At 38.7% G+C, this 15,942-nt stretch overlaps 1 protein-coding gene across 8 annotated transcripts in view; it reads left to right on the top strand.

Annotated features, from left to right (window-relative positions):
• Positions 1-15,942, top strand: part of LOC127956808 (ELKS/Rab6-interacting/CAST family member 1) — a 191,761-nt gene that overhangs the window by 142,968 nt on the left and 32,851 nt on the right. For 6 of the 8 annotated variants that reach the window (XM_052555019.1, XM_052555018.1, XM_052555023.1 and 3 more), the window contains one exon: positions 10,265-10,363. In XM_052555019.1, coding sequence (XP_052410979.1) covers positions 10,265-10,363 — 99 coding nt within the window. Of the gene's footprint in view, positions 1-10,264; positions 10,364-12,035; positions 12,102-15,942 lie in introns of all 8 variants that reach the window. The other 2 variants (XM_052555026.1, XM_052555025.1) reach the window with 1 other exon arrangement.

Raw genomic sequence — 15,942 nt, 5'->3', positions numbered from 1 at the left:
TTAAGTCTCTGGTTATAATAAATGTTGCATCACGTACAGCGACCCATCCAAGCTGCTTAGAACACTGCATAGCTATATATAAGGAATTCAAAGCATGTAATATGTTATTATGACAACTCTATCTATTAGCATACAATATCAACTTTGATTTTGGTATATAATCAGTGTAAACAGGCTATTGTAACATGACAAAAACACCAAGAATGCTTTACTTTTAAGTTAATATCTGTATTTTGCATTTATGGATTCAGTAATGGCCTTCTGTCTGTCCTGGCTGTATAGCTGCACACCTCTTGTCTGGCTTAAGAATGAACAAAGCTACGCTGACTTATGTTATTCATACAATACCTATTCACAAATAAATATCAAAAACAAAGCCGGCTGCAATGAATTTCTGTGCAAAACAGCTTTTACTACAAACACTTCCACACAAGAACATTGTTATCACACAAGAACATTTTGATAGAGAACCAAAAATATTTAAAGTAGATCAAATTAGAATAAATAAAATGGAAATGTCTACATACTATTACTACTGTAAACTTTGCAAATAGGACATCAGCCCCTTCAAGTCAATGAACAATAACAAAGTGGGCTGCAATGAATATCTGTGCAAAACGTCATGGCTCCGCTCCTACCCAATGACAGAGGCGCGCAGGTTTTTTTCCACTGGAGTACTCACGTGAAGGATGTGTGCACAACTAATAACTAATATCATCACGCTATAAAGGGTTGGCCTGCGCTGGGTGCGCCCCTCCCCCTATAACTGTTCTGTCTCGCGGAGGAGCTCATTTGTGTGCATCTGTGTGAAACACGCGCTCTGAAACACGCATAGGAAAAAAGAGCGACAGAAAGAACGGCTCCCCTCCAGCCGTGACTCGGCTCCCATCGTTCATGTTTATGAGCCGTTCAAAAGAATCGGTTCGTTCGCGAACGTCACAACTCTAACAGCGAGCTCATCTGACGTTTACTAAAAATTAACATTGTTCACGAGTCCCGGAGCTCGAGTCCGAGTCGAGTCTGAAGTCTTTCGAGGACGAGTCTCAAGTCGAGTCTGAAGTCACTGTTTGTGCGACTTAAGTCGCACTCGAGTCCGAGTCTCAAACTCGAGTCCCCATCTCTGGTTCTCGGCGCCCCACGTCCCCGCCAAAACAATCACAAGGCTTAAATTAGAGCGTCCTGCAGCCAATGACATGGAGAGAAAGAAATCCAGAAAAAAAGCTCACAAACAAACATCAACAAGCGTTCGATTCATCCAGGATCTTATTTGGTGGAAGGCCTCTCAGAGCTTGAACTGAAGGGGTCGTGCAAATGGAGGTCGTGGCTTACGGGCCCATCCGCTGGATTTGTCTTGGATCTGATGCAACTCTCGCTGCTCGTTTAGGAAAAAAGAGTCGCTGTGTTTTCGGAACATGAGACCTCAAAACACTAGCCGCTAAATGGCTGTTTGAGTAAGGCCTGTGGGTGTCCAGCTCGTCCAACGTGTGACGTTGTGGAGGAGAGGAAATGGAGATTTTCCACTGCATCTCCAATTGTGGAGAATGTTTTACGATGTTGTTATTATTTGGTCAGACAAATGAATTTTTTTAGGACTTTCTGTGCCCCTTTGGCAGGACTTTTGGCGGTGTTATTATTACAGGGTTTTGCCTTAACATCACTAATTGCTGTTGGTAAAGCTTTGCTTTTCTACTGCACTGAAAGTGCTGTTTAGGTAGTGATTCCTAATGAGGGTGTGAGACTGTCCTCTCTTGCCTTTATTCCCTTTTCTGGCTTTTGTGATGGCCTGGGATTCTTCGCCTCTTACCTCAGTTCCTAGCTAGTTACACATAATTGTTTTGTTGAAATCAAGGTCATTGCTAAAGCTTTACTCATTGTTTTTCTGGTGCGATTAGTGGTATTTGCTAAGCCAAGCATCACTATTACTATTGCTCACAGTTAGTAATTTAAACAAACCTCTAACCCTAAGTATCAAAATTTGGTGCATATGTTGTATTGTACAGGCATAAATGATACCTCAAGTTATGCTTCTTTTTTTACATATCAGATTTAAACATTTAGCAGATTCGACAAAAACCACAAAGACTGCACAGCAACATGGTTAAAACCACTTTAGCAATTTTACAGCAATGGCAAAGTTAAATTATTTAGGCAAGTCAGTACAATTTTCTTCTAAACATTAATGAATAAACAAATAAACAGAATACAATGATTATTGGAGTGCTTTTATAAAATAAAATGTAAAAATACTTTGTAATTATTTTTTAAACGTACTTGCAATTTCTGAAGGGAAAATATTTCTAAATTATTTTTATTTCAGTGTACATTAACTATCTTATATAATAATCTATATAATATAATAATCAATACAGTAGCGTTATACATTAAATGTACCTTTTTGGCTCAAACCACACAGACTAAAGCAAATAGCAAAAATGTAGAAAAAATAATTTGTAACACTGTTCCTGTTAATTTGCAGTATTTTCAGGCAACAGTGTTTTACAGAAAGTCATCAAGGCAATTTACTTTTTTATTGCCAAGTATTATGATTTCCCGGTTCATATTTTTACAAGTAGCTTGTGTCCTCCACAGCAAATGTTTTCATCAAATAACAGAAATCTAAAAATGTTTTAAATGTAATGAACTAGTTTTTATATTATATGAAGGAAATATGAACCAATTTCTTCTTGGTGTACTTTATATATATGGCGCGAGAGAGAGAGAGAAAGTGCTGTTCTTGCTGTGGCAAACACCAACCTTCTAATTCTAACTGAGCAAAGAAGTCTGTTTGCTTCCCTCTGGGCTCCCAGAACAGAGAGACCATTCTGTTTCCACCCATTTCCCAGTTATCTGCTCTGTTCGATTTTAATCCCAGGCCTCTAAAACTGGAAGCACTACAGCTCTCAATCATGGGAGCTCTGTAGAATCCTTTCTGTCATGCTTGTCCAAGGAGCTTATCTCAGCGACTGTTATTCATGCAGGGATCTGGGACTGTATTTTTGTGTTATCTTTGCTTTTGATGTCTTGGCCTCTTTAACGACTTCTGAGACTTAGTAATTACTTTTAATGGTTTGAAAAAAGACCATGACAGAGCACTAAACTCTTTCTTCTTGACTATTTGTGGCTTTCTTTTCGTCCTCACATCACATTATTCTAATGTTCATTGTTCAGAGTGGTAAAGGACAGCAACAGCAAAGTGCACAAAACCAAAGTAAGGTTCAATAGTCAACAGTTGAGATGTTGTATTAGTGCATTATCCTGTAAATATCAATCTTTTTATTAGATTTCCCCTATGTTAATATTGTAAAGTGCTTGTTTTGATGCATTTTCTATTTTTGACTCAGTAAAAGTGTGTTGTTTTTACAACAAATTTCAACTGGAAGCTCCCTAAATATTATATTTAACCATTACACTTTTAATATTTTAATGTGAGCTATTTCTACCTGGTTTGTGGTGTGTGTTTTTTTTTTTTTTTTTTTTTTTTTTTTTTTTCGCAATAGAAATAGGAAGATAATTTTGATAGGAAACTCAAGGAGGCATGCAGATTATTGGGGTGAAGAACAATGGCCTAGTGGTTTCTGCAGGGGCTCCTATACACTGAGCTATGATGCTTGTGTAGGAAATGTGAGTTTAAGTTTTAGTTCAGCTTTAGTTGTCATACCCATTGTGCACTTTAACAATCCTAACACTGGGGTGGACAAAGGTTTGGTGTACCTGTGGCAAACGTGCTTTACATTAACAAGAATTGTTACAGCGGGGGTTGTGTTGGGGGTTTGTGTGTGTGTGTGTGTGTGTGTGTACTCTCTTATACACTTGAGTTAAAACCCATTTAGAGGTGACCTGTAGAACACCAGGGAGCTAAAACTCCTACTGTTAACAGGGAGACTTTAATAAAACATCACTTTTCCAGAGCTCATGTTGAAGCTCAACACTCACAAGCACACATCCACAAATTTGGGTTTACTTGAAAAGCAAAAGACCACTATTCATGACATGCATTTATTTCTATATAGGTGAATCTAACAGAGCACACATCTGTGACAGTAGACAAAATAATAGGGAGAAAATTTTTTATTTTTTATTTTAATAATTGTATTAAAATAATTGCATTAACTGTTTGGCTGTCTGGTGTTTGGATTCATATTTTGGCTAGGACAGTGCAACCAAAAATACAAATTTGACGTTAATTTACTCACCCTCAAGCCATCCAAATTGTTGTAAAAAGAAAATGTCTGCCAAAAGCCAATGACTGCCTTCACTTTCAAAGAGTCAAAAGAAGCAATATGGCAATACCCATGGCTCCTGATGATATATTGAAGTCTTATGAAGTGAAACGATCAGTTTGTGCAAGAAACTGAAAATTATTTAAAACATTATTACCTGTAATCCATTTTCTTTCATTTTTCATTTTCAATCGGGAAAGTCTGATTCTGTTCTGTGACCTGGTTCAAATGTTCAGCTTCTTGCACAGACAGGTCGTTTAATCTGTTTATTACAATCATTACTCAGTATAATAAAAAGTTTAGCAGTCATGCCTGTTCCAAAGACTAAACATGATTTGAAATACTAAACGCTGTCCCATCTATTACGCAATTTTTTAAATATAGTAGTCATTATTGTTATTATTGTGATTGAGTAATTTGACACATTAAATATGTGCAATTGAAAACCCAGAACTCTCATATTCAAAGTCTGCTGCTGTGCCACTGAGCTGTCCAGGCTGTCCATTGGTTTAAGCTACTGCTTTCCATTCCAAGGAAACCTTGACGTGTGATGATTGTCAACTCAGATGTAGCTTTAAGTTGGGGATGTCATATATCTGGCAACTCTTCCAGTTCTCTTCCAGCATTTCCAAGCAGTGAGACTATGCTCATTCAATCAGGACGTTTTAGTCTTGCCAGTATAATTCAACCTTTGCAGTGTGTATGCACAATAATATGTAGTTTTTTTTATGTCAGAAACATGGCAAGGCATGGAAAGGTAGGATAGATAGGAAGCAGATTGAGGTTGTGAACTCCAGAGGTCACGGGGTGCCATGGAAAGGTCACTTAACTCTGGATGAGTAGGAAAGGCTCTCGTTATGTCGTTTCACTTCCATGACCCCAATTATGAGCTTAACAAAAAGGTCTTTGATATCACACTGAATTCAGAGCAACGACAGAGAATCTTGAGTCAGCGCTTTCTCGAATTTTCAATTTTTCTCCCCTTTTTGGCAGCACGTCAGCATTTTTTTGTCCCAATAGAAGGGGGCGAGAGAAATGATAATGGTGCAGAAGTAGAATAATTTTGAAAATGATTAGATTAAGTGAGCAAATGAGCTCTCAAGTTGGGACCGAAACCAAAGAATTGAGGTCAGCATTCCTGACAATTATCATAAGAGCAGAGAAAGAGAGAGAGAAAGTGAATGTGAGGTAGAAGGAGAGGAAAAATCCAAACAAGCAATCAAGGTATGCAGGAAAACAAAAGATGAAAATGCTAAGATGGATACGGGAAGTAGAAAGAACAGGAAAGTGTGGCACTTAGAAGCATTCCAGCTTTGTGCTATTAGATGTTTTGTGCTGGTGGCAGTAACTTGAGCAGATGTATTGCATCTTTGTAAACGGTGCAGCACGCTCAAGCAACAAGGCTCAGTGTGTGTCCCCCATCCGCTCAGCTTTATCAGGTCCATATCACTGCCTGTAGCTAAAGAAATTTGGAGGAAAGTGAGGTCCTGGAACAAGGGGGGAGGTAGAGAAGCAGAGCCCCATGTGCTGGATTCCTGAACCCCCGACACACACACACACACACACACAACCGTTCCCTTGCCATAAGCCACTCAGACAGGGATCTGGTTTCATGGTAAATTTTATTACACATGGATGTAAGGGGCTCCTACAATTAGGGAGGGCTTCTTAACAGGGTCCTGCTTATTCGTCTGCTTGTTAGCCTGCTAGCTTGAATATTTCATTCTCCCATTTTACATTCCTTCCCAATCTCCCTTTTTCTCCCCGTGTCCAGTACCTTCCATTCCAATTCGAGCCTGTTTTCTCCACCGCTATCTCCTCTGTCTTCCAGCACCGGCCACCATTCCTTTCTTCTTTGCTTTATGGCTCACATATGAGTTGTTATGTTCGGAGTGTGCCTCCCTGTTCCGTAGCCATCTGGGATCGGCTCTTCAGAACCCCTCCGGCCCTTCGAGGAGATCTGGTTTCCACGAATGCTCACCCGCACCTCCCTCTTTCCTCACGTATATACACAAACACCTCCCTGTGGACCCCTCAACATCTTTGAAATTCCTTCCTCCTTGTCTTCCATTGTCTGTGTTTTTGAAGGCACGTCTGTGGATTGTGTGGAGTTTGGATGTTCTGCCAAAGTAAATCCAGGAGGTATAGTGGCTCCTACTAATGTAGGGTACATGATGTCATTGGCTAGATCATGGACACAGGTCGAAGGGCGCACATGGACATTTGTAGCAATTTGTTTCCTCTCTCTCGTTCTCCCCTCCGGTGTGAGCTTATCTCCTGGCGGGGGGCCTCTTCCGGTTGGAGAGTGGCAACTGTATAACACCCCTCACCTGTTTTCAAAACAAAGACGTGAGCTTGAGCATTTTTGAAAATCATCTCCTTGTTTTCATTCTCAGTAAGTTAGAACAGGTCAGCCTGAGGGGGAGGTAGAGGGAACTCTACGTAGTGATGTTTAAGTAACTCTGGCATGTTTTAGGAAAATTATGGCAGATTTGCAGTATTGCCTCATAAATCATTTTATTAACCCTGAGAAGGTTCCTCAGTTTGACTGAATGAAAAATGATATGCTTTCTTTCTGACTGTGGAACCCAAACGGAGATGTTTGGAGGAATATTCATGTAGTTTTTTTCCATACTTGCTGTCAAGTTTGAAAAAGCCCCGCAAAATGAGTACAAACAGCTATATAATACAAGTCTTCTGAAATCTTTCAGTTACTTTGTGTAAGGAAAAGACTGAATTCCAAAGGCTCAACCGAAAATCATTTTGTTCCAAACCTGTATGACTTATTTTATTTTTTTATGCAACTCAAGAAAAGCATTTCTGGGTTTTGAACCCTGTTGACTTTCATTGTGTGGACAAACATCCCTCAGAATATCTTCTTTTGCATTCTGCAGAAGAAAGTAAGTCATACAGCTTTGGAACGGCATGAAGGTGAGTGAATGTTTTGGTTGAGCTGTTCCATGAGTCAATCACAATGTCAAAAAACAAGATTGCGCCCCAGTGCACATATACACACACTTGTTCGATTGTACAGACCTATGAGCAAATATTTCCCCAGTGCAGTTCAAAAAACATTTTATGAGTCCCTGCGCCCCACTAAACATGGTCGGTATTGAAAACCACTTCACTTGTGAGCCGGCAAATAAGCAAATACCCCCCCCCCCCTCGTTTTCTCTTTTGCTTTGCAAATGAGTTTCTAATTCTCCAGTGGCCAGAGTCATCTGTAGGTGCTCTGTGGTCCCAAACCCTGAAATCTTACAGCTTTAAGGCAAATTGTTTGTTTTTACTGTTGTTGTTTTTTTTTTTAGTACACATTTCTTTTTTCCGATTTTTCAGGAAAGTAAATGAATGATGCATGTTCACGCTTAGAAATCCATGTATGCCTAATGATAGCAGGGTTGACTGAATCATTCTCCCCTCCTCTACTACATTTGATAACGTTTATGTTTTCTGTAGGTCTGTACCAGGATTTACATGCTACAAGCTGGAGAGCTTAAGCCTGACTTTCCGAACCTGCACCCTGAGTCCTTCGCACTAACCCACTGAGCATGTGGAACAAATTGTCTCGAATGGGGTATTTTCTTCCTCATGGGGTAGTGACAGTTGATCTAAAATGTTGGCTTTTTTTCCAGGGGCTATAATAGCTCCCCCTTGTAGCGTCTCAGGCTCCAGACGCCTTTTCCTCCAAGTTGACTGCTGCCTTCTGTGGGGCAGAGTGAAAAACTGAGAGGTTGTTGAGTACAGGGTGTCTAAGAGCTGCTCAGAGGTTGTTTGTTGAACATTTTTATTTAAACCTTGACTAAGTGGCTTGTTAACAGGTAAAGATCAAGTCGTGCCTACACAAGAAATTGAGGCAACCAGAGGCATCGTGCCTTGTGGGTATAACGCTGATGTCTGTTTTCTGTGTTTTCTCATGTTGTTTGAGATGTATATGATTTTGTTTCTTAATTTAAGCACAGGAGATGTTTTTGTTCATATAATTAAAGTCAGCAGGGTCTAAAAAAAACATTGAACCCCTTTAACTTTTATAGCATGAACAAAAAAGCATTTAAATTTAAAGTTCATCCAAAAATGTCATTCTTATGTTGAATACACAAACAGAAAAAGAACCAAACATTTGTTGGTCCCCATTGACTTTCATAGTAGGGAAAGAAATACTATGGAAGTCAATGGGGACCATCAACTGTTTGATTGCCAGCTTTTTTCAAAATATCATCTTTTGTGTTTAACAGAAGAAAAAATTGAATGACAATACTTTTTTCTTTTCTTTTTTTCGGGGTGATCTATCACTTTAAAAAATCTGTTATTCCACATAGTAATGCAACACCATATAGGTTTAGAATGTCATGAGGTTGCATATTTGATGACACAGTTTTAATTTTAGTGTGGGCTATCCTTTTAAGACACTAATTCTTACCTAGGCCACTTGTGTTGACATAATTCTTACCCAAACATGCACAACAGCTGGTTTATCTGGACCATTTAAACCCACGGCCGCCCGGTGGTTGGTTAACATTGTTTATTACTGTAACAGAGGAGAGAAAAATTGGGAGTGCGGGAGGTGGAGGGAAGAGGGTGAGAAAACCAAACAGAAGGAGCCCAACCATCACATTCTGGTCAGGGAGCAGTCAGGAAACAAGCTGAAGAATCCAGAAGGGCAGGGTGTGGGTCCGCTTTCATTCAAACGTAATGTCTTATTGATTAATTTCAGTGCTGTGTGGTGGTGGAGTCACTTGTGATGGTGGGCTTGCCAAAAGTAATCAAGTGCGTTTTTCCTTACTCCTGACATAGATGTTGATTCAAATTAGCTTTATTTTAATGAAAACGGTGAATGATGTCTGATAAGACTTCACTGCATTGATCCCAACTATTTTGCAGATTTATGTCACCCAAAAATTACATTCCAGCTATCACTGACATAACCTCATGTTCCAAATGTCCATTTCTAAAGTAAAACTAACTAAAACGAGAAGTTGTGAAGAATATTCATGCTGCTCTTTTGCATAAATTGGAAGCAGTATTGTGACCACTCCAAACACCCCAGCAATCCCATAAAAATAAACAAAACACTCTGAATTAGAGGTGGTCAAGCTCCAAAAAGCAAGTAGCTTAAAAGTGATCCAAACCAATTGTGTTCAATTCTAAGTGTTTTGAAGCCACACTTAAGCTTTGTGTGAGTGGGAGACCAAAAAGTAACTTGAAACTGTAACTGAAAAGTAACTGGACGTATATTCATCTTGTTCTCTTCATACAAAAGTGTGAATATCCTTTATAAGGTACAGCAGGGTATATAATGACATTTTGGTGAATTAAAACGGTAAACTAAAGAAAAAAAGAAGGTCTTCAAAATGAGATCTAAGAAAGCATCTATTGCACAAATGGTGCGGCGGGTATTTGTTAATGTTGCATGCTGAATTCAAACTCATGCCGCACACATGAGCACCACAGCTTAATGTGTCCAAGCATGTACACTCATCCTCAGCTCTTACAAATTAGTGCATTTCTAATCTAAGAGGTGCGCAGACACGGAAGCCTTGGGGCGCTTGTTAAATCTGTGCAATGGTTTGAGCATGTGGAGGCTTGAATCTGTATCAAGCAGGGAGGTGAGTGTGCATATGTTGTTTATATTTGAGAGAAGCTGTTTTTTTTTGTTCTCTATTCTCTACATCTCGGCTCTTCTCTCACTGTCTCTGTTATTGCTTTTTCACACCCTTCTCCTTTGGGTTTAAAAGATCTCCGTCGCTCGCTTTCCCCCTCCTCGCTCAAATCCATTCCAGCTGAAACTTGCGTGAATACGCTGTGATCCCCCTCTCGCTGTAGGGCTCGAAGTAATACTCTGTCTATCAAAACGAATATCAGAATCACTTTTTATAATGCTTGTAATTGAATTCATGCAGATAAAATTTCCACTCCTAACAGCATGGGCTGAGATGGAGATTTGATAACTCAAGCCCCAAGACTACCAGGCTTAGAGTCAAGTGTTGGTATGTGTGTGTATTGTGTGTGTTTTGGCTGTAGATTACAATGAGCTGTATCTTTCACAGACACAGAACCGTATGAAGTTAATGGCTGATAACTACGAGGATGACCATCTCAAGGCCTCTAATTCTGACCAGACCAATCACAAACCCTCTCCGGATCAGGTAAGCCAATCAGAATACACTTTACAGAAACACTTTGTTCATTCTTTATCCCTTATTTCCTCAATAGAGTTTACTGATTGAGCATATTGTGCTTAGGGTTAGTGATTTAAACAAACCCTTAACTGCCATCTGTGCTAAGAATATGAATTTTAACTTGTTCTGTATTCATAAGTGAATAGACTTCATTTTCACATTACAACAAAATAGGTTTTTCTTTCTTTCTTTCTTTCTTTCTTTCTTTCCTTTTCTTTAAATTGTTCATTCTCTCTTTCTTTCTTTCTTTCTTTCTTTCATCCGATTTACCCCTAAAGGCCGTATCCTGATTTATAAAAAAGCCATTATAACCAAACATAAACAACAGGAAATTACATATTTCATATCCAATAAGGCAAAGCATCCTCAGCTCCAATTTGTGTATTATTTCATATTGGGTCACAAAAAAACAAAAAAGAAAGCTCACGTTTTCTCATTCATGAATGTGCTCACACACACATCCCGGAGTGTTTTTCTTGGAATAGCTCCGGCACACAGGATGATTCTGGAAGATTTAACTGGCTTTGTTCTTTGTTGCTTTTAAACATTGAATTCCTTTGCCTTAAGCCTCTCTCCTCTGGATGGCTGTCCAACAGGAATTAGTTCATAAGGAGAGAAAGAGGAAAGAATTGACATGATAAAGGATGAATAGAGAATGAAATTCAAAGAGAAAGGACAGCCTGTTGCATTCTTCTGTCCCAGCTCTCCCAGGAAGCACAAATCCTACTGGTTGTTATGACATGACATGATGCGCTAAACGCAGCATGTCATACCTGTCCTTGGACTCCTGATGTAATCCAGTTCAAGCGCTACATCCTAATTCACATGCTGAAAGAAACCCATCAATGGGCAACACTCCACCCTAGACACACATCCCGGTATTCCCAACCAGATTTGTGTGTGTATGTATGTTAGAACTCATTGGAACTCCATCTACACACTCAATCTCCCACGCACACACAGAAATCTGCTATAAAGCTATCCCAGGGTCTCTCCCCCATCACAAACCTCTTTCATAGTCTTTCTCGATTGCCAAGAAAACACTTAGCTCACATTTTCCTGTGATCTTCATTTCTCACTTCTATATTTCCAACCCAAATAAGAACACCATCACACATCAACACCTGAGCCCGCTCCAAACCTCCCCGATCGCCCTGTTATCACCTAAACATGCCGACTGCAGAGCTGGGACCGACAGGGACCTCAGACAGCATTCATTGCAGGTATTTTCCACAGCCATCCAGGACAGACGGTGTAGAGGCCACGTGTGTTACTCATTTCAAGCTTATTCTACTCTGGTTTAAATTCTTGTTGCAGCATAGCCACCCCTTTTTTTTGGGTGAAGCCAGTTGCTTTTAATGCTGTTTCACTTTGGTTCAATGGCTTACTAATCACCCTTAACCCTCTGCTGAGAGATGGAGAAATTAATGGGAACGTAGTGTCGTGCTCTTATGACATTCAGGCTTTTTTTTTTTTTTTATTCCATGGGAAAAACTCACTGCTGCGTTTGTCAAAGGGAAAATTGGTCACTTAACATGAAATTTCAGTGCAATAAATGACCTGCTCTCACCCACTAATAACTTCTTTCTTTAATCCCATGCTGCCTTGGATTAAACCTGCGCTCATTTTCCACCAATAGGACGATGAGGAGGGCATTTGGGCATAGCCAATCACATGCCCTCTCCCAGCCATTTTGTTCAGAAGGGTGAGAAATGTATAAATGGGGAATGACGCTCTTCTTCTGTATTTCATCATGTGTTAATTGTCTTTGAATGTGCTTATTTTTTTCTTCTCCAACACTTTCCAGTTCATCCTTTCATTTCTTTCTTCTTTTGGTCTTTTTTCCCCCTCTCTCATTGTTCTCTTGTCTTGTGATTTTCTTTAATGCTGTCTGTTTCTTGTCTGCCTCATTTCAGCATATATATTGGTGCCAATTATTTAATTATTTTTAAAAATGACTTGCCGATATTATTCACAGAACAGGTTGTCTGAATGTAAAGTGACACATCAAAATGTTTCCTTCATTTTTTTTTTTCTCCCACATTTTCCCATTATCCCCACAAAGATAGGTCGCAGGTCTGTTCTGATCTGGTCAGCAGAGATGAAAAATGTTAATTACAAACAATAAACTGAAAACAAAAATGTCAGATATTTATTACTTTATTGAAGCTTTTGTATTTATTTTTTACATTTTTTGTATTTTTATGTTTTTTTTTTCAATAATGTGAGTATACACTTTTTGTAAATGTATCAATTAAAAAATAATAATAAGACCTGTATGTTGTGTTTGCAAAATTGACATATTTGTAACCTCTATTATCATAATTCTATTGTCTGGCCAGTGCAGTTCTTTCTAATATAAATACATTTAAATGTTTAATTAATAAGACCATTTTTAGCAATTTTGGTCCTATGATGGGTTGCCACTTCTAATATAAAATCTTCTTCCTAAAGCCAAACCAGCTGAGAAGTACTGGTTTACATAGCGTTCTTATGAATAAATCACGGTAGCTTAAGACTTGTAAATAAATTTTGATTTCGATAAATGGCTCAAGCAGCTATTGAATTGACATATCTTTTCCCATCCCTTGTCGAACATCTATTTGGGATTCCTTCCCTCCACCTTTATTATTTTACACGGACAGCCAAGGAACAAATCGACCCGTCTGCCTTTTGACTGCTCTGGTCTTTTCCTGTCTGTTCCCTCCAAAAAAAATCAACAACATTCTCATATTTGCTTCCACACTGACAGTTTTGATGGATGGTTTTGAGGAAACAGATTGACCGTAGAATACATATGAGCTGCACATGTTCAATCCATAGGACACATGCGCAACCGCTTGCGTTCTCCCTTCAGAGCCATTGCCTCATGCCCATGGTGATGCTAAATGCCATGTGGCGTTTTGACTGTAATTAATTAGCAGGTCACTCCCCGTTGATACAGCCCACAGATAACACATGTCCGTCGCATGAACAGTCGCACGCAGTAAAGCGCATATACTGCGAGTGCAATTAGGCGTAGCGGAGCGCTGAAGAACAGAGTGGAATTGTGTGAGCTGTGGGCCGAGTGTCTCAGCAGTGTGAAGGGAGGGTTTTAATCCGAACAGCTGCCCACAAACACTGAGTCCTATTTCAGGCAACTAATGGGCCCCTTTCGCTAATGTTTTTGCTGCGTTCACAGTTCTTAATGTCTGAGCCAACACGATACATTTCGGGGAAGAATTCCGATCATCCACTGCACCCACGGTGCCAAACCGTACATGTAGCCGTGACATTAAAGTTGCTCTTTGTGTATCATATGACCATGTAAAACTTGTAATGGCATTTAGCAGGAGAGATCAAGACCCCAAGGCCCTGAATGTATTAAGGCTCACATAAAGGGCAGCCGTGTTCTCCGAACCGTGTTCTCGGGGCAAGGAACTGCAGTCGTACGTACAAGCACATGATTAGAGAGGGTAATAATCTCAACATGACTCTGATCTCCTTCATGTTGAATTGTGGGTGGTCTAGGCCTATTTAATTGCTTGCCGTTTGGCACGATAACCCACCACAACCCTGGAATTGGTTTCGGCTATGATGACTGTTCTATCCATTTTAATCTGACTGTGTGGTGCATCGCTAGGTGTGTATTTACAGATGCTCTCTGGCCCTTGACTCTGTTTTGTGTTGTTGTTCTTTAGGGGTTTGCTTTTTCTCCTGCGGCTTTGTGGATAATTGATGCATGTCTGCTTTTGTTGTCCTCTTCCATCATTCTAGTGTCACTGTGTGATGATGTGTGTGGTTTTTCAGTGTTCCAGAGTTCTGGAAATTAACACCCAAGAGTGAGGAAGCTTGAAACTTTTAGAGTTATTCCTATTTCGCTAACAGAATATTTGTAAACTCTGTCTCAGCTTCAAATGTCAGGAGGACTGACAGAGCATCAACCCTTTTGAAGGAACTTGTCTTCTTGTCTGTTTGTCCTCTTGAATTGATTTTGAAAAGATTGCTTCTTGGTCTGAGCCTGGATGTCTGAAGGAAGTGGGGGAAATGTGATGTCCACTACAATATTGACTGTTTCATAGGGCTGAAACGATTCCTTGAGTAACTCGAATACAAAAACATGGTAGAGGCCTCAAGGCTTTGTTTAGTCCATTTGCTGCAACTACACACAGGACACTGCGTTTCCCCACGGACCATTATTACGGACTCACAACCTGATAAATGCTGGACATAAGACCGTAAATTAATCTGCTGGCTAGTTACGATGTTCTTAAGTTAGCTATATTTTGTGAAAGACTAAGTGCCATTCATGTTGATTGTCTTATTCTCTTTCTGTGACACACACTCACACACTCCCCACACAGTTATGCATAAAAATACCACAGAAAGATAGTCAATTTCACACAGAGTGCTAGTTTCCAATTTTTTTTTAATGATTCGGTTCAGTCGCAATGAGTATCTTCATATTTAAAATAATTGTAAATATTAGTATATTACTATATTACATAGAAATGTTTCATTTTAAAATAACTAAATCTTATTTCTGCATGGTTCCAGGGATACTTCACCCCAGAATTACATTTTGTCATTAATCACTTACCTTATGTCGTTCCAAACCCGTAAAAGCTTTGTTCGTCTTCGGAACACTATTTAAGAAATTCTGGATAAAAAAATGGAGGCTTGTGACTGTCCCATAGACTGCCAAGTAAAATACACTGTCAAGGTCCAGAAAAGTAAGTGATTAATGACAAAATTTAAATTTTGGGGTGAATGCATTCATGTCCCTCTGAGCTAAATATGCATACATCTTAATGCCTCTTCAGCTGTAGCTTCTGTGTTTCCTCTGCATTGCAAAGATGAATTTTGTTGCTGATATCATTTATTTGGTAACAGCCCAAATGTCTTATTATTCAAATTGACTGATTAAATGTAAGAATTTGACACAAAAGATAACGCAATTTAAAAAAAATAAAATAAATAACAGTCTTTATAAATGTAAAAATGCCAGTAAAATGTTAAAATCAATTTAAACTTATTGGAACAGTACAGAGAATATGAAAGGATATCAAAAACAAGTTTCACACACACACACACACCAGTAAGTAGAGAGATATTTAAGAAGGTTTATTCTCCAAATAATTCTAATTTAATGTAGCAGGAAAAATGTGTTTAGAAATTGTGTATGGTCTCTTTTTTTTTGTTCCAAGTTATCTTCCTGTCCACTGATTTTTGCCTCTTATAAAAGCCGCAAAGCCTTCAAAGAAGAAAGTAAAGGCTCATGTCATCCTTGAGCTTTAGTAAGGCTAAAACTACCTACATGTTAGGTATTAGTATTTTTATTAGAATTATTTAGATTTCATGCCTTAATTTTAGATTATTATTAATTTGTGTGTATATATATATATATATATATATATATATATATATATATATATATGTATATTTGTGTATGTGTGTGTGTGTATATATATATATATATATATATATATATATATATATATATATATATATATATATATATATATATATATATATAATTTTTTTATTATTAATATATTTGTATTTGC

The sequence above is a fragment of the Carassius gibelio genome, chromosome B4, assembly GCF_023724105.1.
Source record: "Carassius gibelio isolate Cgi1373 ecotype wild population from Czech Republic chromosome B4, carGib1.2-hapl.c, whole genome shotgun sequence".
Classification (NCBI taxonomy): Eukaryota; Metazoa; Chordata; class Actinopteri; order Cypriniformes; family Cyprinidae; genus Carassius; species Carassius gibelio.
Note: the sequence above shows the minus strand (reverse complement) of the source record. Positions and strands in the feature narration are given on the sequence as shown.